General features: G+C 38.1%; 1 protein-coding gene across 1 annotated transcript in view; it reads left to right on the top strand.

Moving 5' to 3' along the window:
* PPP3CA (protein phosphatase 3 catalytic subunit alpha) overlaps nt 1-25976 on the top strand; it is a 191729-nt gene that overhangs the window by 136665 nt on the left and 29088 nt on the right. Inside the window, exons 4-8 of the mRNA XM_017822245.1 lie at nt 4888-4999; nt 6258-6403; nt 8385-8524; nt 17245-17322; nt 19120-19214. Coding sequence (XP_017677734.1) covers nt 4888-4999; nt 6258-6403; nt 8385-8524; nt 17245-17322; nt 19120-19214 — 571 coding nt within the window. The remainder of the gene's footprint in view (nt 1-4887; nt 5000-6257; nt 6404-8384; nt 8525-17244; nt 17323-19119; nt 19215-25976) is intronic.

The raw sequence follows: 25976 nt of genomic DNA, 5'->3' as shown, positions 1-25976 counted from the left end.
GCAAATATGTTTCTCTGTAGCAAGAATTTCCATCTTCTAAGATCTTATATTTTTGCATGACGGTGCTCCTCAGAGCTGTGAATATTCACTAATTCAGTAAATTCAGATTATTTTTATACATATTAGATTCCCAGACGGGAACATCTGTGTGTCAGGGCCATCCTCACAGCTTGCCTGGTCCTGTGCCAGCTGTTCTCAGAGTGAGTTACCAGCATACCAAGAACCCCTTTTGGCTGCAGGGAGAGAATATGGGATGGCACGATTTCCCCTGCACTGCTTGCATCTCTGCATGGGACCCATCTTCTCAGAGAACAACTGGGGCCAAGGCACGAGGTCTAAAGAGGAGAGTTAGAAGCCAGCACTTGGATACCTGTTTAGAAAGTACTAGCCATAAGAATGAGAGGGATATTTAAGAAAAAGAATTTCCTAGTCATTTTTTGGTTTAAAAGAAATTCTTCTTTTTTGATATTTTGAGGTACTTTTAAAGGCTGAAATGGGAGTAATGTGGTCTAAACATTAGAAAAGTGTATAAGCTGAGTAGCAATGTTTTGCAGATGATCACTTCTAATAAAATCATCTAGGAGACTAGCTAGGAGAGAGTCATGCAATAATTGAAGTATGAAGGTACTAAAGTACCATGCATGGGTCAAAACGAGATCCCCAAGTAGCCTGGGAATATTCAACAGATGTTTGTAAAAAAATAAACAGAAATTGAATTATCAGAATGAAATCCTTGAACATTTTGGAAACAGCTGAGACCTTGACCATGAGGAATGAATTCACTGTTCCTCCACACAAAGTCTATTTCCACAGCATTAGCCTTTTTAATTTTTAAATATGCAACCTGTATGTACAAGAACACTGGTTTTAGAAACACAGAAGAACCCGGTTAATAAAAGAGCAGGATGAAATGCCCTGGAAGTTGTGGGGAAAAAAGGATGAAACCCTAGTTGTAATGAAGATAATACATTTTTTATTTTCAATAATGTTCAGAATTTTCTTTCTCTGTGCTCAAGGGATAATAGTTCAGAAATGGCAATAAGTTGCATCTTGTGTGAGTATTCTGGTTACAGATGCAATGTATCTTTATTTGTCTCTGAAATATAGCTGTAATAAATAGTCACACCCGTAGTGTGAATGCAGTTATGTGTGTAAAAAGGTACTTGGTTTCCATTGGGATAGTTGCGCCATTTTAGAAAGCTGCATCTGTATTTGGTAGTGTGATGGTATCGTTATTTCGGTGCATTTAAAGTAGTACAATTTTCATGTTTAGATGAAATGTGTGTTTAGAGAGTGAAGGAGCTGTGCCAGTGTACTGTTAGACAGGTCACAGAGCATCAGTAGAGGCCTTAGCAATGTGTGGGTCAAACTATCCTTTCGAATACGAATAACCTCACCCTTATTCACCCTTAATTCATCTCTTGGGGGAAGCCCAATGCTGTCAGTCATTCGGAGGGAGAGTTCATCCTTTGTTTCCCATACAAAGCCACACAACTAAAAGAATGAGCTGCATCTCTTTCTTCCTATCACGACCAGTGCAAGAGCACCCAAAAGCAAACACTGTGTTACAGGTGGTGCTGTGGTTGCATTTGAGTGGCAGTGGTGACGATTTCTCAAGGCTCCTTGTTTTAAGGAGGTAAACATAACTCGAGATGTGTGGAAGAGCTCTGGGGCTTTTGGTTTTCCTTTTCAGGACGGGCTGAGATGTCAAACTGTGCAAATGCTCAAATTCAACATGCAACAGTGGAGTTAAATCCCAAGTCCTTTTTGAAAATAGGTGCCTTTGGCTTACACAGTGCTTAACTGCACAGACCTTTTCTTTCCTGATGATGAGGCTGCCAGAACCTCAGCAGGAAAACAGCTTGATGATAGGAGCTGGGAGGTGGACAGATTACCTCTTTGCTACAAATTTAACATATCTGCTATTTCAACAGCTGAAAGACTCTAAACAAGTAAGCAGTGATTCAGCTTGAGGGCTGGCATTAAGAGATGTAACTTTTTTTACAAAATATAGTTGTTTTGATAGGATGGAAAGAAACGGGCCAGAAATACCTTAGAGATGTCCAGATCACAAGGTCCCTGCTGTACATTTTGCACTGAGTTACAGCAGAGGTGATGTATGGTATGTTCTTAATGAAAAAGTTGAAGAGGAAAAAAAAAAAAAGATATTTTAAAATTTTACTACTGGGAAGCAGCATTACCACATAATTGAGGACTGTAAGCTCAGATTTTTGACAAGGGCAATTTATCATAACTCTTTTGACTTCAGTAAGAATTATGATAAGCAATTCACTAGTAGAAAAAAAATTAAAACCAGAATGTTTGCTCATGATATGTTGTTTGGGCATAAATTTTTTGTATGTAGATGACTGCAAGTTGAAAAGCCATGAAAATTGTTGCCCTCATATTTGCTGTTTAGTTTGCATGGAAAAAAACCCAACCATCTGCTAATTAGCTCTTGTTTACTATTACAACATTAGTTCACTGGACTACTGAAAAGGGGGAAATTAAAGGAATTATTTAAACAAAATAAGCCTTTGATATGGCACTACTGAAAACAACACAATGTAAATGGTGAGCTTACAGTATTTGAATCATCATCATCATCATGGCGAGGCTTCGCGAACGAAGATTTGGGACAGTATTTGAATAGTGGCAGGGAAACAGAACTTTCTGGACTGTATTGATTCTCTGTTATCTTCTCAGTCTGATTTTCATGAGTACTTCAAAGGAAGCATAGAAATAAAAGAAAAAATAAGTCTATGATAAGCAAATGTAGAGATCTATCCATAGAAGGTAGTCAAAAATGTCAAAAAGATAAAAATTCCCTCTTTCTTGATTTTCCCTGGTTCCCAAATCTGGATGATATTTTAAGTACCTGGTGCTTGTTTTAATCTTGCCAAGGCTTTATGAAAATGAAAAACTTAGTTATGAGGGCAATGTAAACTAGCTTTTTTTTTTATATGTCACTTTATCTAATCACTAATAATTGTGCTTTTCTAAAGGTGCTTTGGCAGGATTAGAAGCTCTAAGGTAACTTAGATACAACTTTAAAAGCTGGAACTCTTTTTGCATAAATGGAGGTGTCACTTTAAACTTTCTGTCTCATAGCATTTACATCAAATTTTTGCATCAGCCAGTAAGGTCAAAGAAGTGGAAGGTTCTGGGAATTTTTGGAGGAATTAACAAGTCACCATCAGAGACAGAGAATTGCTCTATTGGTGTGGAGAACTGCAGGTTTCCTTCCCCATTGGAGCGAAACCCTCAAAACCAAGTCTACTGGAGATTACACAGGGAGAGAAGACTTTCCCCAGGCGCACACTTTGGGATGTTTGTGGACCACAGCAGATGATTCCTTTGACCTAACACCATAATTTCACACTGGATTACATTAGCATGATCTACCTGGCGTTCTGACATCTCACTTCCTGCAGTGGCAGTAGCGCCTGAGAGGCGCAAGAATTGGCATGAGCTGGGAGGAGGATACATGTGTTTTTGCTGGTTTCCCCTGGCTGTAGACCCTCTGAGTAGAACAGAAATTACGGAGAAAGAACAGACAGAGCATTCAGATGTTTACATGTAATAAATTCAAAACAAAGAGTAGTAATATAAAATCCCTGCTGCTGTGTGATTATCTATGGATAGTGTGAGTACAAACATAAAAACGTTGCATCCTTTTTTCTTTTCTTTTGTTTTTATAAGTTGAGGACTGTGTAACAAACAAGGGAGCTGAAATCTACATGTTGAGATGATTAAAGTAATTACTCTGTTTTTCAAGACACTCTGAATTGTAGAAGGGAATTCACACTGTCTAATGTAGAGGCATTACACTGACAACAATGCTGATTTTGTTCTAAGGTGAAACCGTGGTTAGAGTACCTTCTGAATTTCCAATATTGATTATTAAGTTAAATAAAATTATTTTTTTTTCCAAACAGAACAGAGGGGAGTGTTAGGAAGTAGTTGTAAATGAAAGTGGGGGTCTTTTGACACCTTTTATTTCTTGTGCAACATTTCTGCAGTTCATGGAAAAGCTTGGAGGAAAAATTGTTCAGTCTTCTAGCTCCTGTTTTTGTGAGGCCATTGTGGTCTGAAGGGTGTTCTTGCAGGTGATGGGCTTATCTCATGGGATGAGTGGATCTTATTTCCATCAGCTTTCTTGGAGCTGTGGGTTTGTTTTCAAAACAACTGTTTTAATTGGGTGGTTTAGAGAGGTCTGAGCAGAGCTTAGCCTCTCTAAGTCTTTTTTTTTAATCTTTAAAAACATGTCTAGAAGAATTGTCATATCAAATAGAAATCTTCAGGAAAGAGAAATTTATAGTAGGAGCTTTGTAGTAACTGCATTTAATGCAAGAGCTTTTTTTTCCCCAGTTACAAGTACAGAACAATGTTAAGCAAAAAATGAACAAGCATTCATGTAAAAACTCTGTAATACTGGAAGCTGAGGTATTTCCTGACGTATGGGTTAAATTGTTCTGAGGCAATTTTTCCTTAAGCCAGGAAACACCGATCTTCCGGTGAAATTGTTTCCACAGAAGGTTTCTGCCTAACCTTCCAGGTGGAGAGCACACACGTCATTTTAGAGATGCAGAGCAGTTGCTGTTTTGAGAGCTGGGGCTGCTGAAGGCAGTGCACAGCTGACCAGGGAGGTGACACTCAGCAAAACAGTAAAACTATCATAATATACCGATACGGATTTCATCCAATCCAGGTTGAAGTGCAGAGAAATGCTTGCATGCAGTGTATGAAGAATAAAGTTAATTGGTTGAAAATAAATGTTTCACATAGAATGCTCTTTTTTCTGCTGTTTTTTGTGGTGGAGGGGAACATAAGTTGTTGAGTTATTAATTATGAATTCTATTTTTCTTTCTTGTTTCTAATTCGCAGTGTGTGCTGTACTTGTGGGCCTTGAAAATCCTTTACCCAAAAACACTGTTTTTACTTCGTGGGAATCATGAATGTAGACATTTAACAGAGTATTTCACATTTAAGCAAGAATGTAAGTCTACTTCAATCTTTTTCCTCTTAACTCCTTTTTCAACAACTTAATTTCATTTTTTATGAGTATTTGATACTGCTTCACCATCAGTAATTTTTCATGTACTTTTCATGTTAACTGTCATTAATTTTAAATTGCAATTAGTGTTCCCTGAGAGGGCAGTCATCTCTCAGTGGTGTGGAAAGGAAGGGGTCAGACCCTCACAGAACAGGTGGTGACCGACCGTTGGTACAAACTTGAGGGTTTCCTCTAGTAGATATCGAGACACTTCAGCTTGTCAACCTGGCCTGGGAAGCATCCCGTGGCTGCTGTGGGGCTATCTGGGCCTGGATGCTCTCGGCAAACTGTGCTGCTGCTGAGAGTTTGCTGCCCCACACAGTAGCCTGGCAGCAAAACGTACTGGCATGCAGCTCTGGCACCTCTGGGACAGATCCCTGATCACTAGGGAAGGAGGTGGCATCTCACTGCACTTCGTCTGCAGCAGGAAAAAAATGCAAGGAGATTTATTTTGTTTTTTCTTTTTCCTTTAAGTATGGCATTTTCACATTTACCCTTAAGTTAGCTTAAACTTTTCAGTATGCTCTTTTTATATTAATTCCTTTCTGTGTTGCAAGAAAGGATACAATGACACATAAAAGCTCATTAGGCGTAGACCTTCACCTGCACAATGAAGCTTTTATTTTTTTCCTGTGGCACTGTAAGCTAAAGCTATTGCCACAAGTCTGTGTTTTGTTTTTAACGTCAGGGATAAAGGAAATGTTAATTGGCTCAAAGGCTTCATGGTTTACTGAGTTTAGTATGCATATTGGTAAATTAACATTTCAGCTTCTGTGTACCACCTCATGCATTTAATAATGGCATTTCTGTAGATAATTAATTTTAAGGGACTGGGCTAAAATTCTGTCTACTTCATAGAGACTATACTATAGAGATGATAACCATTCAGCAGATGTTTTAAGGCTTGCTGTACAGATTTCATGGCAGACTATAATGGTATATTAAATTGTTTATTTACAGCCTTTTAGAAAAATTATAATAAACTTGGCAGAGCTTTTATTAATTTCATCTCAGAGTATGAAGAATTTTTCCAGAGATGAATGACAATTGTTTACTGCCTGCAGTTTTTGCATGAAGTAAACTTGGGGTACAGCCCTCAGTGCAAGATAGAGTAGTGAGAGCAAGATCGAGATATTAAGCATATTCTTTTTTCTTCTTAAATGTTAATGGCACTTTCTGATACCATCTTAATCTTTAAAAGGTAAAATCAAATATTCAGAACGTGTATATGATGCCTGCATGGATGCCTTTGACTGCCTTCCCTTGGCTGCTCTGATGAACCAACAATTCCTGTGTGTACATGGTGGCTTGTCTCCGGAGATCAACACCTTAGATGACATTAGAAAAGTAAGTCTTTTCAGTATTATCTATTAGCACAATGTAAGCACACCGTCCAGTGATTCCTTGTGCCCTGTTAGGAATTCTGCACTTTCTTGGAGAAGATATAAAAATAGCTCTAGAAAAACCTCAAATACTTAAAAGATATGAAAAGGAAGTATCATGTGATTGCAATGAGTGTAATCAGTATTTGTTCTAAAATAGTCAAGAGCTTCATTCTCAATAGGTCCCGCCACATTTTTAATAGTTCTGCATGTGAGTGTCTAGCAAATTGTCTAAGTGAGGCTTAGTAAGTTTGTGCTTGTGTGTATGCTTGTGTTCTGAGAATTTTTCAGAAATTTCATGAAAGTTCGGAGAACAATGTCAAACAGTTTCTTCACATAATCGAGTATTGTTACATGTTATCAAGGATTAATTTCTTTTCAGATGTTTTGTAGAAGATATTTCAGTTGATATTTCTAAAAGGAGATATTTAAACTACTCATTTTTAGTGATTCCAGGAGGAAAAAAAAAATCTTGTTTCTTGTTTGCAGTTTGAGACTTGCAAACGTGGATATATACTTCTGAGCTTTAAAGTTACTAAAAGATAATTTGTATTCTGAGGTTAGTTTGTAGTCTATTAAAAAATTAATATAGATTAAAAAAAAAAGAAACAAAAAAACCCCACCACAAACTTGAGCTAGTAATTACATGTTTTGCTTTAAAAGCAATTAGCTTAAGATATTAACTGCACTTTAAAAAATTACTGAATGTAGAGTTTTGTTTCTGAGGTAAAGGTTCACTATCTCAGTAAACAGAAATACTCCTTGCCTAAAAATTAGCTGGCTTTGCTGCAACATAATGGCAGAGTAAAGGTGTTTAGCTCTCAGATTCTAGATTAGGTTCATTAACATCTTCACCCAACCCAGGAGATTTATTCATCTTTGGCAATCAGCAGAAATTGGGTTTGCATATTTATGAATTTTTGTTTAATTTAAATGAATTGTAATTGTATAAGCATTAATTGGAGAGGGAGGAAATAAGGTAGAAGTGTAGGTATGCTGTGAATATTTCAAGATGAGAACACGAAGGTAAAATTGTAGAGGTCTCTTATTAAAACTTCTTAACTGTGTGTTAAACATATAAAACCAATTTTTAATCTTTAGAATTTTTTGGAGGCAGGGGAAGGTCTGTTAGGTATGCTGCTGAATCATTTCTTGATCTTTCCTGGTCAGTGCAGAGAATGTTTTTGACTGCAAGCCTTATTCAAACATCCATCTTAACAGGGTCTTCTTATATGGAAGAGTTCTTGGAGATAACAGATGATGTTTTTGTATTAAAGAGTTCTTGCAGGAGAATACTGATTTTTATTATTTCCCGATTTTGCTATATTTCGTCTTATTTGCAGTGTGATTCTATATGATTTGAAGTTTTAAATACATACAGTCAGGCCAGAAAGGAGGTTTTAGCTGCTTAATTAGGGTTAAGGCTATAAGACCAGCAAGAATGTCATGACAAGATGCTGTAATGCAGAGATACTGGCTTGATATTCAAATACAACTTTTTTCTGAAAAGGTACAGAAGTCAAAATGGTCAATAGCTACTTGCTTTGAAGTAGCTATTGTATTTTTTTCTTGAGATGTCTCACATAAATCGAGTGCCATAAGGTTTGAAAAATCACAAAATACAGAAATAGTATATGCTCCTTTGCCCACTGGACTGCCTGCAAAAACCAGTAGAAAAGGGGGAGGAAAAAGCAAACAAAAATTTGTGTAGAATGGGAATCTGCTGTCTGTCTTAATTTTCAATTATGTCTGTTCCTTCTCCTCTTTGTCAATCTTAGCAAGGAATGTTTACTGTTATTCAAAATCCATTGCTTTAAAGCTGAAAAACAGATTGCTTTGGGTCTCGTTTACCTGCCCATGTAATGAAAAACAGTAATTTTGCTTCAATGTTTCTGTGATACATAGTTGAAAGAAGTTAGTATTTCTTTGTCTCCTATTTTTCTTAGTTAGATCGATTCAAGGAACCACCTGCATATGGACCTATGTGTGACATCCTGTGGTCAGACCCGTTGGAGGACTTTGGAAATGAGAAGACTCAGGAACACTTTACTCACAACACAGTCAGAGGGTGCTCGTACTTCTACAGGTGATTACTGCTTTGAATAGATTTCTGTAGGTGAACTTGTTCTGTTTTTACAGTATAAATGTCTGCTTGAACTTTGTAGCACTATTTAGGCCTTTTTTCTGCAGGCTAGCCTTGCTTTCAGATAAATCCATGCTCATTTTATTTGCATCTCTTTCTTTAAGGCACAACTGGGAAATGCTAAATGACTTAATTTTATTCCCCAAAGCCTTGTTTTTTGCTTATTTCTGTTCTTGTAAGTTAGATAATTAATGTGTCACTTCTAAAAAGGGGTACATAACTGCATTTCTAGTTTGAAAATTAAAACTTAATTTCAAATGAAAGGTGCCGGCACTGGAAAACTGATTACCTATGTTCTGCAGGGTAAGTAAAAATTGTGATTTCACCCTCACAGGTCCTTTTTTTTCCTCTCAGTTTGATGAAACTTTTGTTTATGTTTGGGAATAATTCTTCCCAAGAAATTCAGGATTTGAATGAGCTGAAATGCAGACAAGTACCCGTAACATTCTTGAAGAAACATGTATGGACTTAAATGCAAAGATGCCAAGTTGAAGTTCATCTTTGAAATTATTGCTTTCTATTGATTTTTGTTAGTAAAATATAACTTTGAAAACATTCCTGGAAAAAAGTAATAGTAATGGGGATAGAAAGACATCTAAAGCAAATCTGCATATTAGTTTGTGACTATTTCAAGGAAGCTTTCTTCTCTGTTTCTTTACCATAATTGTTCTTTAATTATGGGAGTTTTTTATCTCACTCTGTAATGAGTCAGAAGACTGTCTCCTGTACAGCAGAGGAGAGGATTTCCTTGGGTGCTGAGGAATGTCCCACTGTCTCCTATTTGGCAATGCACAGGGAGACCAAAGCAAGCCACAAACGGTTCCCATTTCCTGGTTCTGCCTGGGTGCTGACTGCTGCCTTTGTCCATTTCCAGTGACAGCACGTTGGTTTGTACGCTGAGTTCTGTGGACACCAGGCAGAAGACATCCCTATAGGGGTGCTTGAGCTGGTGATTAAGAACCTCTCAAGCATTGCTTCCATTCTCTCTTCATCATAGGATCAGCCTGTGTTACCTCATGAGCAGTGGTAGTGATTACGTTGTACCTTTCTCTAATGATGAGGGGATTGTGAGGGATTTGAGTTCCTTTTTTGTTTGTGGGGTTTTTTTGTTATGGTAGTTAAGAAAAACATACGAGGACACCAGAGTAGCAAAAGTAGCAGGGGATGAGGTTAAATGGCAAAATGAGCAATGTATTCAGTGAAATCTTAATTAAAAGCATAATTTTTGTTCAGGAGAAATGTGAAGATGCTATTGAAATAAGAGGTTGTTGAACGTTTTGAAGGGAAGAAGTTCCGCTTCAGCCCATGCTAGCAACACCCAAGTCTAAGTTTTCTCAACAAACTCAGCAGAAGGAAGGAATCCAACTCTTTTAATTGTCTTAGGAAATCTCACCTTGAACATAGCTGACCTCTAACTGTTTAGTAACATGTCAAAAGTAAATCAGTGGCTTCCAGCAGTAACCAGGTGACAGAGCCACTAGAACCAGCCTCCTTGTTGGTAGCGTTAGCAGAAAGGGAACAGATGGTTTGATGTTTAGAAATGAGTTTTCCTAGTCCTTTCTTGGAGCTGTAATTGCTGCAGTGTGGGAACAGGCTGAGAATGAAGCAGTTTGCTCTGCAGCCTGGGCTGCCAGCAACCACCTTTTTGGGCAGGTCATACCGCCGCCTCCGAATCGATAACGTCTGGAAGGTGCTCGATAGATGTGTTTGGGCTCATTATGAAAGGGAGTGTCAAACTGTTGCAAACAATTGATCTGTGCAGAAATGGGCTTATGACTGAGAGAGAAAATCATTCCTTTTCCTCTCAGCAGCACCAGATATTGGAGTGTGCGTGGGACTCCCTGGCACTGTGCAAAGGGAGTAATAGTGATTTCCCCTTGTGAAAAGCCTGGCAAACATGCCTTGTGCTTAAATACAGAGCTGTGTATTTAGTGGAACCTCTTTTAGATTTTAAGTTGGCCTTTTTGCAAAGGTCTGCTTCATACAATTACCATAAAATTTCCTTTAAAATATGTATCAGTTTCCCCCAGAAAATATATCAGACCTAGTCTGTGTCCTTGCTCATGTTCACAAAAGTGCCTGTTTCAGGAGAAGAAGAAATATTTAGAAGACACCTAATTGTCAGGTCATGTGTGAGGGACATATAAGTGCATAATGATTCAAGGAGACAACTGGCTTCAAGTCATGTTATCTGAGATTATGTAAAGGCAAGTATTCTTTTTAAAAGAAGTGCCTATTTGCTCTGGAAGGTGACTAATTGCTTACCTAATGATTATACCTGGCAAAAAAAGTTACCCATCAGTATAAAGTGTCTTAATTTTCCTTGCCTTTTCTAGTTACTTACTGAGAAAAGAAACGAATTTCCTTAAACAGGCAGCTCAGCATGTAAAAGAAGGACTGACTTATGCAGTCCTCCCTCAAGAATGTCTGTTAATAGGATGACTTTGTTTATTCTTCAGTGAATAAAATGGTACAGTAACTCTCAGGCATTTCTGTAAGAAACAGATTGGACATCAGGAAGAATTTCTTCACTGAAAGGGTGGTCAGGCATTGGAAGGGCTGCCCAGGGAGGTGATGGAGTCACCATCCTTGGATGTGTTCAAGAAACAACTGGACGTGGTCCTTAGTGCTGGGATCTAGTTGACAAAATGGTGATTCATCAAAGATTGGACTTGATGATCTTGGAGGTCTTTTGCAACCTTTATGATTCTATGGTATTTGACTTGGCAAGATAAACTGCTACTTATCATCTTGAGAATGGCTTCTTTCAGTGATTAGAAAGCTTCAAGAGGTCAGCTGGACTTTTTTTTGTCTCTGAAAATAATACTGAGTTATGGAAAGACAGCCACTAAGCAGGTTTAGGCCTTTGTTGAGGTGTGGGGAAAATTCTCCCTTTTCTAAGCCATACAAGACAGAGAATGTCATCATTTCCATGAGATTTACTGTATGGATGAAGAATTAAAATGTTCTTTGGTCACATTTGGACAAAGTTATTACCAACATGCATGGTCCTATCCATGAAAATTTGTTATCATCCAACTTGTTTCATTTCCCTTGTGTCTAAGCTGTGGTGAAGAATATTGAGAGTTTGGTTGTACTACTGACTTAATTAACAGTATCTTACCTATGCAAAGTGTATCAAGGGCTTCCTATCAGGGCTAAGCACATGTGCAAGCTTAACACTCGCTTTCTGGGATCATTTATGTGATTAAGACTTGGTTAATTACTGTTAACAAGAGCATGAGATGGCATGAGCATGGCCAAAGTCAATGGGTGACCTCAGAAGTAGAGCAGATACTCAGAAGTTGTGTGCAGGCATGGTGCTCCAGTAGCTAGGGTTTTCTTAGTGAATTGAATATCAGTTCTTAAGCAATATAAACAGCTTTATAAGCTTTATAAAGCTGTTTGGCTGTTGACTACTTTGTTATATTTTTCCAAAGCAAAAAAAACCCAAAGGCAGAAATGGCTAGCATTGACAAGAGTGACTAGCACTGCAGGCTCCTCTAAGAACTTCATTTGCCAGTGAATTAGCCACTGGATAATTGTGAAATGGTTCAGCCTTACAGATATTCTGGGGTAGAGTAATAATTTTAGCCCTGCAAGCACATCATTTCAGTGATGTGCTTGATATGCAAGTTAAGTTTGTGAGTATGCAAAGACTAGAGAAATGTCTGCTGAAAGCTTTTGAAAACTGTAGTGTATTTCAGCTCAGGGTGGAAGGCACAGTTGTATGAATTTTTTCTTTTTTTCAGTAGCAGCATTTTAAACAGATTCTTTTGACGACTTTTCCACTCTTTCTTCTCCCAGGCCAGAAGGTTTTTGCTGCCTTCACATTATCTGCCCAGGTGTACTGGTAGAATTGCTTGTGTGCTCCATCAGACCTGGGACACATCCAGTTTTAAAAGAATGACTCTGCAAAAAAGATATGTGTTTATTTGTTCTGATCCCATGCAGTTCCCTGCTCTACTTTCCAGTGCAGCTCTGCAGTCAGCACAGCACTAGCAAGAAAAAGCAGGTGGAAAGGGATGTTCTGGGAGCTGCTTAAGAAGGCACAGCAACAAAAGCATTTGCCTTTGGAAACTCAAGTGTGAGGCCAATGGGCTTTGCTGAAAACCTATACGCATGTAATCTTAGAGAAGCTTTTGGACTGAATTTCAACGTCCTCTTTTTAAAGAAATGTTTACACCTCCGTTTTAATGATACGATGAAGGATATGAAAAAAATTATATTAATTCCATCCAATTTTTCCGGTAGTTGGTGGAAGAACAATTTGAAAACATTTGCCATTTTGGTTCATATTAGCAAAGTATTGCTTTTCTTCCAAAACTGCATAAGAGACCTCAGAACTAGTAAACTGTGCATGAGGCATTTTAATGAAAGAGGGATGTCAAAGCAGGGAATATCACAGTTACATACTCCATGGGGAATAACATCTCTCTAGCTTAGCAGAGGGGTATTTTGTTTTCTCCGTGAGTCACCGCTCTTCCATGATTCAGCATGACACATGAAGGCAGAAGGCTGGGTCGCTCTGGAAAAGCCTGTTGCGTGGGGGATTTCTGTTTGTTTGTTTTCCCTCTTGGCCAACTGCTTTATTTCTGGCTCATCTGAATTACAATCTGGGCTCTGCAAAGCAGGGCAAGAAGAAGAGTGTTTCTGGAAGGGTAGCGAAACTAGTAGAGAAACTAGTAGGGAATTTGATTACAAGACAATCATTTTCATTAGAAAAGTTAGGAAAAAATTTCCAAGAAGTCATTTCTGTTAAAGTTTGTTTCTGCTAACTTTTGCCATGGTCTCCATTTTGTTGTCATTTTGCAGGACTTCCTGCTTTTCACTTGAAGGACATGTATTTCTGTGTTGAGGAATATAGTTTAATATAAAGCAAACAGATATTAAGAAAGTGCTATATAGATAGCTATGGATAGCATATGTAATAGCTACATATGGTGGAAACTTCGCTTCTCCCCAGCCTCCACCTCAACAAGAAGCTGAAGAAAAATGCCTGTGTGTTGCTTTGCTTTTTTCAAAATAAAATATCCAGATAGACTTCTCGTGTGTTGTAGTGGTCTGGGTAATAGGACTGCTGGCACATTGCAGATCCCATCCCATTCACTTAGAGGAAAAGATGACAGGCAGATATTTTTGTTTTTGGTCATTTTGCATGGAGCACTGTATGGCATCTCTTCCTTTCTAGGTGTGGGCCCTGTAGAATCAGCCAAATTCTGCAAGTAGAAGTCTATTTTCCATGAACTTATGAAGAATAAGATAATTGAGGGTTACAAAAACCCACCACTGTTGTACTTGAAATGGAAAGAAGAATGTATCATGTCTATTTAAGAGCATTTTTCACCACTTCATTATATCTTCTTTAAAAGCAGTACTTAGCACTGGGTGAAAAGAATACTTTGGGGGAAAAAAAATAATAGCCTAGACATTTTGAACAGCTGCACTGATAATGAACATAATCAACTGTCTATCAGGTTTTTCATTATAAACCCCAGTTTTCAGAATTTAATGTAAAAATTTCTAAACAAAATGTACCGTAAGTCTACATTTAGTCACAATTAATTATGAAAAGAAACGTATGCAAATTAGTTCTCATTTTCTAGTGGTTTGAATGGCAGCCTGTCAGCATTTGAGATCATTGCAGTTGCCAAAACGATACCCCACGTAATTCGGGAATTGAAATTATTTTATAATGGTAATCTTTTTAGACAATTCCAGATACCAGACCTGCATCTGAGAATATATGCCAGGTGGCCCAAGTCCAAACCAGCAATATAGCATTCCATTGAGTTTTTAGCCTCTAGCTGCAAATGACATTTCAGTTTCAAAATATCCGGGAAGGTTAGAAGCGAGTACTAGCATTTCTCTTGGATAATCTGAAGGAAAATGATGCATTAGATTGAGAGGAGTTTTTAGGTGGGTTTTTTTGGTGAGTTCTCATCTTTTTCAAGATGAGCCTGTTAACTGATTGCAAGTGAGCACTAAAGCTGCTCCATGAAATCATGCCCAGGACAGCAGTTTTTTTGTATAATATATAAAAGTTGATATTTTCTTATTATCTTGCTCAGTATGTTTAGGACAGCTTTAATAAAGGTATTTTGCGTAACAGTGTTACTGTGTGACTATATTGGTCCTAAAGTAGTGCAAAACAGTCTGCTCTTGCAGGGTCTTTGATAATGTGCACTGTTCTTAGCATAATACCTGGCCATGAGTTATATTTGGAGATTTAGAGGCTCTGCAAGTCTGCTTGTGTTATTTACAGGCACAATGTGAGCACATTGTGCCTCAAAGCCAGCACAGAAAGTGACAGCCTTGTGTTGCACGAGGGGAGGTTTAAATTGGGTATGTATTAGGAGAAATTTCTTCACAGAAAGGATTGTCAAGCATTGGAACAGGCTGCCCAGGGAAGTAGATGGGTCACCATCCCTGGAGGCATTTAGAGGGCATGCAGATGTGCTGCTTAGGGACATAGTTTGGGGGTGGACTTGGTAATGCTGGGTTTACAGTTGAGCTTAAGAATAATTTCCAGCCTGAATGATTCTGTGATTCTGTGGAGATACCCCAACACCTAGTACTTCCTTCTTTTAACCCTTCCATCTGTTCTATTATTTGAACTAGAAGAGAGATGAATTCATGGCAGAAAATAATTATGGTGACTGCATGTTACCATGGTATATTTTGCTTTTTTCCAGCCATCAGGTGACATTTCAGAGCTTTTGTGTAAGGTTTACACCTTTGTCACCGGTTTTGATTTTTTTTTTGAGCAACAGTTTTGATTGTTGTTCTCTGACTTGCCCAGCAGTGTGGAGAAAGAATTGTAACATTTACATGTCACATCCTGGGCCTCAGATCCAAGGAAATCTGTGTCCTGGTCCCAGTTTTAGGTCAGACATTGCTCTGGGGCAGGCTGCACTTGGAAGGAAGCCTGATTCTCCACCCATGCCAGTTTGTCTCTCCGCCACATCGCTTTCAGAGCTAGGGCACTTGGAGCTAGTCAGGCTCACATCAGATACAGAGGCACAGGTGAATCACAGCTCAAACTCCTTTACCTGACCAGCTTCACTTGCTGCTGATGTACAGGCACTACTAGTACTGGAAGTAAAGTCAGATGGTGACAGGAGGTTATAACACTTGATTTCTCCCCAGGTTTAATGTTTACAATGCAAGTCCTTTAAGCTAGTAGCAAGAACCATGCCAATACCTTGCTGTGCCCTTGCCAGTGACTGACATTAAATTCAGCAGTGCCTTTCAGATGTAGGGTCACTGGCTGCAGGGATGTGGATGAGGCCACTTGCAACCTTACAGAGAGGTACCAGCTTCCCACCCAGTTGAGAGGTCATGAAATATAAAGCAGTCACCTGAATGATTCCTTGTTTTCAAAGGTGAAAAATAAATGGATAAGGCAAAACAAATTGTATAGGACTGACCTGAAGAGGGACAAAAGGGAAGTGTTCTAAATGGCATCTGAATCGAGACTCTTTCCCACCCCTTAGGTGTTTTTAGGGGGCCTGGTAAGGTTTTGCCTGTGAAGTCTTTTTCATTCCAACACTGCTTCTCCTTTACTCTCTTCCACACATGTTCTTTGTTCTGTTTTGCTCTTGCCACAGTTGGCTTTTGACAAGGGAAACCAGGAAGTTTTCTTGGATTCTGCATTAAGTTACTAACTACAAGACAAGAGAGATTTTGCTTCTTACCTTGTAGTGAGGGGTGGCCATTGTGCTTCAGTAGAGGCATGGAGAGTCATCAGTAGTTTAAAAACAAGAAGAAAACAGTCATTACAGAAAAAAAAATTGAAAGCAACAAAATGAAGTAATTTTAAGTTCTGTAATATTTATTCGTGTATAATTTTAAATAACTTTTCTCTGAAAACTTAATATTTCACACTTGTGCTGTCAGAACTGTGTTCTGTTTTTCTTGAATGTGATTTCCATGTGTTCAGTGTCTTAAAAGCAAGAGTAGTTTTCACAGTGCTCAGATTGTAAGAAAGGTCTCCTCCATTCTCCTTAAACGCAGCAGTGTCCATGTGCAGTGAAGAATATGACAAAGATTCCACTATCACCATTTTCACCTAATGATTTTGTTTTCACTCGTGGTAGAACATGTCTTGGAAAGATGTATTCAATGGGCACTTTTGGAGAGTTTCAGAAGTCACAGGATTTACATTTTAATTTGCCAAGGGGAAAGGTAATTCTCATTTGTCGATGAGATAAAGTTCAGGAAGATCAAATATCCCCAGTCTGGAGATTGACTTGTCTTTCTTCTTTCTATCTCTTTTCCTCTCTTTCCACTTACCACCTTATTTTCTGGTGCCCACAAGTAGCCATTGTTAGTGAGTGAGAAGGTTTCCTGTTGCAAGCAACTACTGTGTTACAGTTCACTTTTTTGGAGTACATTAAATCTTACAGTATTAAAAGAAAGTACTTTCTTTCTGCCAAGCCATAGGGTGACTGTTATGTAATGAATTGCAACTTCTAGCATTCCACTCCATGCAGTTATGAGGTGGGATTAAAAAAGACACTGCTGCTAGTGTTGTCTCTACTGAAATCTGCCTGCAGAGCAGGGGCTGATTTTATGTTGCATGATACATTTTTTGAAAGCTAGAGCTCTGTGTAGTGCTTCTGATATTGCCATAACAGGTGCTATTATCCTTTTTCCTACAGTTACCCTGCTGTATGTGAATTCCTACAGCACAATAACTTGTTATCCATACTCCGAGCTCATGAAGCCCAGGATGCTGGGTAAGTATGTGTGGGAAGGGGGCAATAATAATGTATAATGGCTTACCATTTGCAAACAGAGTACAGAAAGGAAGAAGAGATGAGCGAGAATGAAATGGAAAACTGAAAATTAAGTTGCAACAGCTGTCACCTTTTACTAATGCTATAAAAATATACACTGGCATTACAGTGTCTTTATCATTACTGAGTTACAGGACTTAATGAATCCTTATATATGCCACTTACTTAGCCTTAGTGATTTTAAGTGACATAAAACAACCAAAAGTTATTTTGATGCCAAACTTGGAAAGAAAAACAAATTAATCTCAGAAAAAGATGATTTGCAAATGTGCCAGAGACTTTTGACACACAAATTGCCATGATGCCTGGGAAGTGATTTGGCTCATGTAGGTCAGAGTTGTCACCTTTCAAGTCTTTCACAGCTGTCTGAAACTTCTGGGCCTACTGGTTTTACACTTCATAAAAATAAAAATTATGAAGCTCAATAGCCACAATTCTTTTTCTGCAGGAGTATCACTCATGAATTTAAGGAGTTTAAGACATTGTGTGCAAAAACAGTTTAGGTCAAACACGAGGTGGTATTGATGGTTCCCCAGCAAAGTATTGCCATTGTAAAGAAAGAAGTTTTGTGCTGCTTAAAAAAATTATTTTAACCCTGTTATTTGAAATGTACCATACTTGTGAGATATTAATGAAGGATCAGAATCTGAATAAAATAGCTTTGCATATCATGCATAAATTATTATTGTGTTTGTTTGGAGGTAGAAACTTTACCCAACTTGAATAGCAATAAAAGATAAATTAGCAACATTGTACAAATAAGGTCAATGTTCATTATGCATATAAAAAGCTATTTTGAATGTTTGAATTGTCACATACTTGAAAACGTCAATGCAATTAAAAGCAAGCTATTATTGTGCCAAAAATACCTGGCATGAAATACCCAGGGGTAATGAAATTTCATTTTTATTGTACTGCTTTCTGATAAAGGGTGAAAAATTAAATTTTGTAGAAGAGATTGCATTGAAACTATACAGCAGTTTCACTGCAAGTATTGTGGTTGTTTGCCAGATTCTTCAGTTTCTTGCAGCTGAGGACTAAAGAGCAGTATTTGGTGTCTTTGTGTCTAAATACTGTTCAGTTGGTTTGTTTCCAATTACTTGCAAGTTTAATGCTTGATTGATTATTTGTTGGTCCAATAAGCCTTTTATTTTTCATAAGACATCAAGGTTAGGTAATGAAAAGATGCAGACATTAATAAACTGGCTAATAGACTGGATAAGATTAGACAGAGCACTGAAAGTATCAGACCCTCTGTTTCCCCTCTCCTTCTTATACTTTCCCCCTCCCCTGGCCTTGCTGTCATCTCCAGTGGGTTATGGAGAACACTTCTGAAGGCAGTACTCTGCAGCTCCAAGGCATTTGCTGGTGCTTGCTTCATCTGCAATCCCACAGAGGGAAGTCTGGGAATGTCCTGGGGTGCATGCTTGTAGAGGCCACATGGCTCCAACAACAGGCACTGAGCAAATTCATAACAAAACCCACCTCTGGCTCACTAAATTTCAGACAGACACAGCTTGCAAGAGTGGTGTGGAATGCCGCATGGTTGTAATGAGGAAGCCTGTAGGAAATAGTCTTTCCCATGGCTTTTAAACAGCTCATATGCATGTTTCTCTGTCTTGGCATTTGTTAACAGCCAGTGCAGTAATGTACTAGGGTTTTTTTGCACTATATTTGGTCAGTGACGAATATACATTCAACAGTGGGTAATTATTAGTGTCTTCTCTTTCCTCTTAGGTATCGTATGTACAGGAAAAGCCAAACAACAGGCTTCCCTTCACTAATCACAATTTTTTCAGCACCAAACTATCTAGATGTATACAATAACAAAGGTAAGAATTTAATTCCTGTTAATGTACAGTGTTCTTCTCTGTTCTCAAATATTTTGGGGTTTTTTCACTCCTTTATTTATCAGTTCATGCCCATTTTCTTTCTCTTTATTAGTTCATGCTCATTCCATTTATTACGTAATACAAACCTAATTAAATTTATTACAGGCAGACGTATGCCTCTGAACATTAACTGTATATTCTTAATATGCCTTAGGATGTTTCTGTTTTTTGACTGCAAGTTAAGTGAATGTTACATGGAAAGCAAAACTGAAAACAGCTCTATTAACTAAGAGAAGTATATTAAGAAATGCTCTGGGTGAGATGTCTAGAGCCCAGTGTTCCTTATAATTAATTATTTGACCCTTGCTTCTTTCCAATAAAATTAACGGAGTTTGTATATGGAAACTGTCTAGACAGTTAACAAACTTTATGGCAGATATCAGTGGATAAAGCATGGGATAGATATTGTCTGTGTTCCTTTATTTTGGGTTTTTTAATCCTTGAACACTATAATGCAGAAAGTTAAATATAATAAAAAGGTTACTGCACAAACAAGAGTCACTGGTCACTCTACAAAGTCTCCACTGATTACAAGTGTTTACCGCTTCTATGAATGTATTAGTTTATTGCATTCCTGGAAATCTCTAATGAACTGGGGAAAAAAAAAGTCATGTTTCTAAAAATAAAGCATTTTAATAAACCTGTTCTCCTATATCTTGAAATGAGAAGTAATGTTCACTTTCTCTTAGTCCCAGTAAAGCTAAGATTATTTGTGTTCCCCTGTGAGCAAAGTAAAATAATTTTCACTCCATGATATTCTTGAAAGTAGCTCCCTTGCAAAGAGATTGATTTCTCTTGAGAAGGGATATTTTTAATTTGTATTCTTGTTTGCAGAGGAAGTAAGCAATATTTTTTTCTAAAACTTGCAAAAGAAAGCTTCTTCAGGCATCATTTTTTATTATGAAATGTATAATCTAAAAGCTGTTATGCCATGAACTGTATGCAAGGGAAGGAAGCACTTCACTTAGATAATGGGGCTTGTACACATCAGATCATAGACTCATAGAATCAACCGGGTTGGAAGGGACCTCTGAGGTCATCAAGTCCAACCCTTGATCCAACACCANTTGTCAAGCATTGGAACAGGCTGCCCAGGGAAGTAGATGGGTCACCATCCCTGGAGGCATTTAGAGGGCATGCAGATGTGCTGCTTAGGGACATAGTTTGGGGGTGGACTTGGTAATGCTGGGTTTACAGTTGAGCTTAAGAATAATTTCCAGCCTGAATGATTCTGTGATTCTGTGGAGATACCCCAACACCTAGTACTTCCTTCTTTTAACCCTTCCATCTGTTCTATTATTTGAACTAGAAGAGAGATGAATTCATGGCAGAAAATAATTATGGTGACTGCATGTTACCATGGTATATTTTGCTTTTTTCCAGCCATCAGGTGACATTTCAGAGCTTTTGTGTAAGGTTTACACCTTTGTCACCGGTTTTGATTTTTTTTTTGAGCAACAGTTTTGATTGTTGTTCTCTGACTTGCCCAGCAGTGTGGAGAAAGAATTGTAACATTTACATGTCACATCCTGGGCCTCAGATCCAAGGAAATCTGTGTCCTGGTCCCAGTTTTAGGTCAGACATTGCTCTGGGGCAGGCTGCACTTGGAAGGAAGCCTGATTCTCCACCCATGCCAGTTTGTCTCTCCGCCACATCGCTTTCAGAGCTAGGGCACTTGGAGCTAGTCAGGCTCACATCAGATACAGAGGCACAGGTGAATCACAGCTCAAACTCCTTTACCTGACCAGCTTCACTTGCTGCTGATGTACAGGCACTACTAGTACTGGAAGTAAAGTCAGATGGTGACAGGAGGTTATAACACTTGATTTCTCCCCAGGTTTAATGTTTACAATGCAAGTCCTTTAAGCTAGTAGCAAGAACCATGCCAATACCTTGCTGTGCCCTTGCCAGTGACTGACATTAAATTCAGCAGTGCCTTTCAGATGTAGGGTCACTGGCTGCAGGGATGTGGATGAGGCCACTTGCAACCTTACAGAGAGGTACCAGCTTCCCACCCAGTTGAGAGGTCATGAAATATAAAGCAGTCACCTGAATGATTCCTTGTTTTCAAGGGTGAAAAATAAATGGATAAGGCAAAACAAATTGTATAGGACTGACCTGAAGAGGGACAAAAGGGAAGTGTTCTAAATGGCATCTGAATCGAGACTCTTTCCCACCCCTTAGGTGTTTTTAGGGGGCCTGGTAAGGTTTTGCCTGTGAAGTCTTTTTCATTCCAACACTGCTTCTCCTTTACTCTCTTCCACACATGTTCTTTGTTCTGTTTTGCTCTTGCCACAGTTGGCTTTTGACAAGGGAAACCAGGAAGTTTTCTTGGATTCTGCATTAAGTTACTAACTACAAGACAAGAGAGATTTTGCTTCTTACCTTGTAGTGAGGGGTGGCCATTGTGCTTCAGTAGAGGCATGGAGAGTCATCAGTAGTTTAAAAACAAGAAGAAAACAGTCATTACAGAAAAAAAAATTGAAAGCAACAAAATGAAGTAATTTTAAGTTCTGTAATATTTATTCGTGTATAATTTTAAATAACTTTTCTCTGAAAACTTAATATTTCACACTTGTGCTGTCAGAACTGTGTTCTGTTTTTCTTGAATGTGATTTCCATGTGTTCAGTGTCTTAAAAGCAAGAGTAGTTTTCACAGTGCTCAGATTGTAAGAAAGGTCTCCTCCATTCTCCTTAAACGCAGCAGTGTCCATGTGCAGTGAAGAATATGACAAAGATTCCACTATCACCATTTTCACCTAATGATTTTGTTTTCACTCGTGGTAGAACATGTCTTGGAAAGATGTATTCAATGGGCACTTTTGGAGAGTTTCAGAAGTCACAGGATTTACATTTTAATTTGCCAAGGGGAAAGGTAATTCTCATTTGTCGATGAGATAAAGTTCAGGAAGATCAAATATCCCCAGTCTGGAGATTGACTTGTCTTTCTTCTTTCTATCTCTTTTCCTCTCTTTCCACTTACCACCTTATTTTCTGGTGCCCACAAGTAGCCATTGTTAGTGAGTGAGAAGGTTTCCTGTTGCAAGCAACTACTGTGTTACAGTTCACTTTTTTGGAGTACATTAAATCTTACAGTATTAAAAGAAAGTACTTTCTTTCTGCCAAGCCATAGGGTGACTGTTATGTAATGAATTGCAACTTCTAGCATTCCACTCCATGCAGTTATGAGGTGGGATTAAAAAAGACACTGCTGCTAGTGTTGTCTCTACTGAAATCTGCCTGCAGAGCAGGGGCTGATTTTATGTTGCATGATACATTTTTTGAAAGCTAGAGCTCTGTGTAGTGCTTCTGATATTGCCATAACAGGTGCTATTATCCTTTTTCCTACAGTTACCCTGCTGTATGTGAATTCCTACAGCACAATAACTTGTTATCCATACTCCGAGCTCATGAAGCCCAGGATGCTGGGTAAGTATGTGTGGGAAGGGGGCAATAATAATGTATAATGGCTTACCATTTGCAAACAGAGTACAGAAAGGAAGAAGAGATGAGCGAGAATGAAATGGAAAACTGAAAATTAAGTTGCAACAGCTGTCACCTTTTACTAATGCTATAAAAATATACACTGGCATTACAGTGTCTTTATCATTACTGAGTTACAGGACTTAATGAATCCTTATATATGCCACTTACTTAGCCTTAGTGATTTTAAGTGACATAAAACAACCAAAAGTTATTTTGATGCCAAACTTGGAAAGAAAAACAAATTAATCTCAGAAAAAGATGATTTGCAAATGTGCCAGAGACTTTTGACACACAAATTGCCATGATGCCTGGGAAGTGATTTGGCTCATGTAGGTCAGAGTTGTCACCTTTCAAGTCTTTCACAGCTGTCTGAAACTTCTGGGCCTACTGGTTTTACACTTCATAAAAATAAAAATTATGAAGCTCAATAGCCACAATTCTTTTTCTGCAGGAGTATCACTCATGAATTTAAGGAGTTTAAGACATTGTGTGCAAAAACAGTTTAGGTCAAACACGAGGTGGTATTGATGGTTCCCCAGCAAAGTATTGCCATTGTAAAGAAAGAAGTTTTGTGCTGCTTAAAAAAATTATTTTAACCCTGTTATTTGAAATGTACCATACTTGTGAGATATTAATGAAGGATCAGAATCTGAATAAAATAGCTTTGCATATCATGCATAAATTATTATTGTGTTTGTTTGGAGGTAGAAACTTTACCCAACTTGAATAGCAATAAAAGATAAATTAGCAACATTGTACAAATAAGGTCAATGTTCATTATGCATATAAAAAGCTATTTTGAATGTTTGAATTGTCACATACTTGAAAACGTCAATGCAATTAAAAGCAAGCTATTATTGTGCCAAAAATACCTGGCATGAAATACCCAGGGGTAATGAAATTTCATTTTTATTGTACTGCTTTCTGATAAAGGGTGAAAAATTAAATTTTGTAGAAGAGATTGCATTGAAACTATACAGCAGTTTCACTGCAAGTATTGTGGTTGTTTGCCAGATTCTTCAGTTTCTTGCAGCTGAGGACTAAAGAGCAGTATTTGGTGTCTTTGTGTCTAAATACTGTTCAGTTGGTTTGTTTCCAATTACTTGCAAGTTTAATGCTTGATTGATTATTTGTTGGTCCAATAAGCCTTTTATTTTTCATAAGACATCAAGGTTAGGTAATGAAAAGATGCAGACATTAATAAACTGGCTAATAGACTGGATAAGATTAGACAGAGCACTGAAAGTATCAGACCCTCTGTTTCCCCTCTCCTTCTTATACTTTCCCCCTCCCCTGGCCTTGCTGTCATCTCCAGTGGGTTATGGAGAACACTTCTGAAGGCAGTACTCTGCAGCTCCAAGGCATTTGCTGGTGCTTGCTTCATCTGCAATCCCACAGAGGGAAGTCTGGGAATGTCCTGGGGTGCATGCTTGTAGAGGCCACATGGCTCCAACAACAGGCACTGAGCAAATTCATAACAAAACCCACCTCTGGCTCACTAAATTTCAGACAGACACAGCTTGCAAGAGTGGTGTGGAATGCCGCATGGTTGTAATGAGGAAGCCTGTAGGAAATAGTCTTTCCCATGGCTTTTAAACAGCTCATATGCATGTTTCTCTGTCTTGGCATTTGTTAACAGCCAGTGCAGTAATGTACTAGGGGTTTTTTGCACTATATTTGGTCAGTGACGAATATACATTCAACAGTGGGTAATTATTAGTGTCTTCTCTTTCCTCTTAGGTATCGTATGTACAGGAAAAGCCAAACAACAGGCTTCCCTTCACTAATCACAATTTTTTCAGCACCAAACTATCTAGATGTATACAATAACAAAGGTAAGAATTTAATTCCTGTTAATGTACAGTGTTCTTCTCTGTTCTCAAATATTTTGGGGTTTTTTCACTCCTTTATTTATCAGTTCATGCCCATTTTCTTTCTCTTTATTAGTTCATGCTCATTCCATTTATTACGTAATACAAACCTAATTAAATTTATTACAGGCAGACGTATGCCTCTGAACATTAACTGTATATTCTTAATATGCCTTAGGATGTTTCTGTTTTTTGACTGCAAGTTAAGTGAATGTTACATGGAAAGCAAAACTGAAAACAGCTCTATTAACTAAGAGAAGTATATTAAGAAATGCTCTGGGTGAGATGTCTAGAGCCCAGTGTTCCTTATAATTAATTATTTGACCCTTGCTTCTTTCCAATAAAATTAACGGAGTTTGTATATGGAAACTGTCTAGACAGTTAACAAACTTTATGGCAGATATCAGTGGATAAAGCATGGGATAGATATTGTCTGTGTTCCTTTATTTTGGGTTTTTTAATCCTTGAACACTATAATGCAGAAAGTTAAATATAATAAAAAGGTTACTGCACAAACAAGAGTCACTGGTCACTCTACAAAGTCTCCACTGATTACAAGTGTTTACCGCTTCTATGAATGTATTAGTTTATTGCATTCCTGGAAATCTCTAATGAACTGGGGAAAAAAAAAGTCATGTTTCTAAAAATAAAGCATTTTAATAAACCTGTTCTCCTATATCTTGAAATGAGAAGTAATGTTCACTTTCTCTTAGTCCCAGTAAAGCTAAGATTATTTGTGTTCCCCTGTGAGCAAAGTAAAATAATTTTCACTCCATGATATTCTTGAAAGTAGCTCCCTTGCAAAGAGATTGATTTCTCTTGAGAAGGGATATTTTTAATTTGTATTCTTGTTTGCAGAGGAAGTAAGCAATATTTTTTTCTAAAACTTGCAAAAGAAAGCTTCTTCAGGCATCATTTTTTATTATGAAATGTATAATCTAAAAGCTGTTATGCCATGAACTGTATGCAAGGGAAGGAAGCACTTCACTTAGATAATGGGGCTTGTACACATCAGATCATAGACTCATAGAATCAACCGGGTTGGAAGGGACCTCTGAGGTCATCAAGTCCAACCCTTGATCCAACACCGTGGTTACTAGACCATGTGGCACTAAGTGCCACATCCAGTCTCATCTTAAAAACCTCCAGGGATGGAGAATCCACCACTTCCCTGGGCAGCCCATTCCAGTGCCTGATCACCCTCTCTGTAAAGAATTTCTTCGTAATATCTAACCTAAACCTGCCCTGGCAGAGCTCTAAGACCGTGCCCTCTTGTCTTACTGAGAGTTTCCTGGGAGAAGAGACCAACCCTCACTTGGCTATAACGTCCTTTCAAGTAGTTGTA

The sequence above is a fragment of the Lepidothrix coronata genome, unplaced genomic scaffold (assembly GCF_001604755.1).
Source record: "Lepidothrix coronata isolate B3197 unplaced genomic scaffold, Lepidothrix_coronata-1.0 Scaffold96, whole genome shotgun sequence".
Taxonomy (NCBI): Eukaryota; Metazoa; Chordata; class Aves; order Passeriformes; family Pipridae; genus Lepidothrix; species Lepidothrix coronata.
This window is presented reverse-complemented; position numbering and strand designations above follow the sequence as displayed.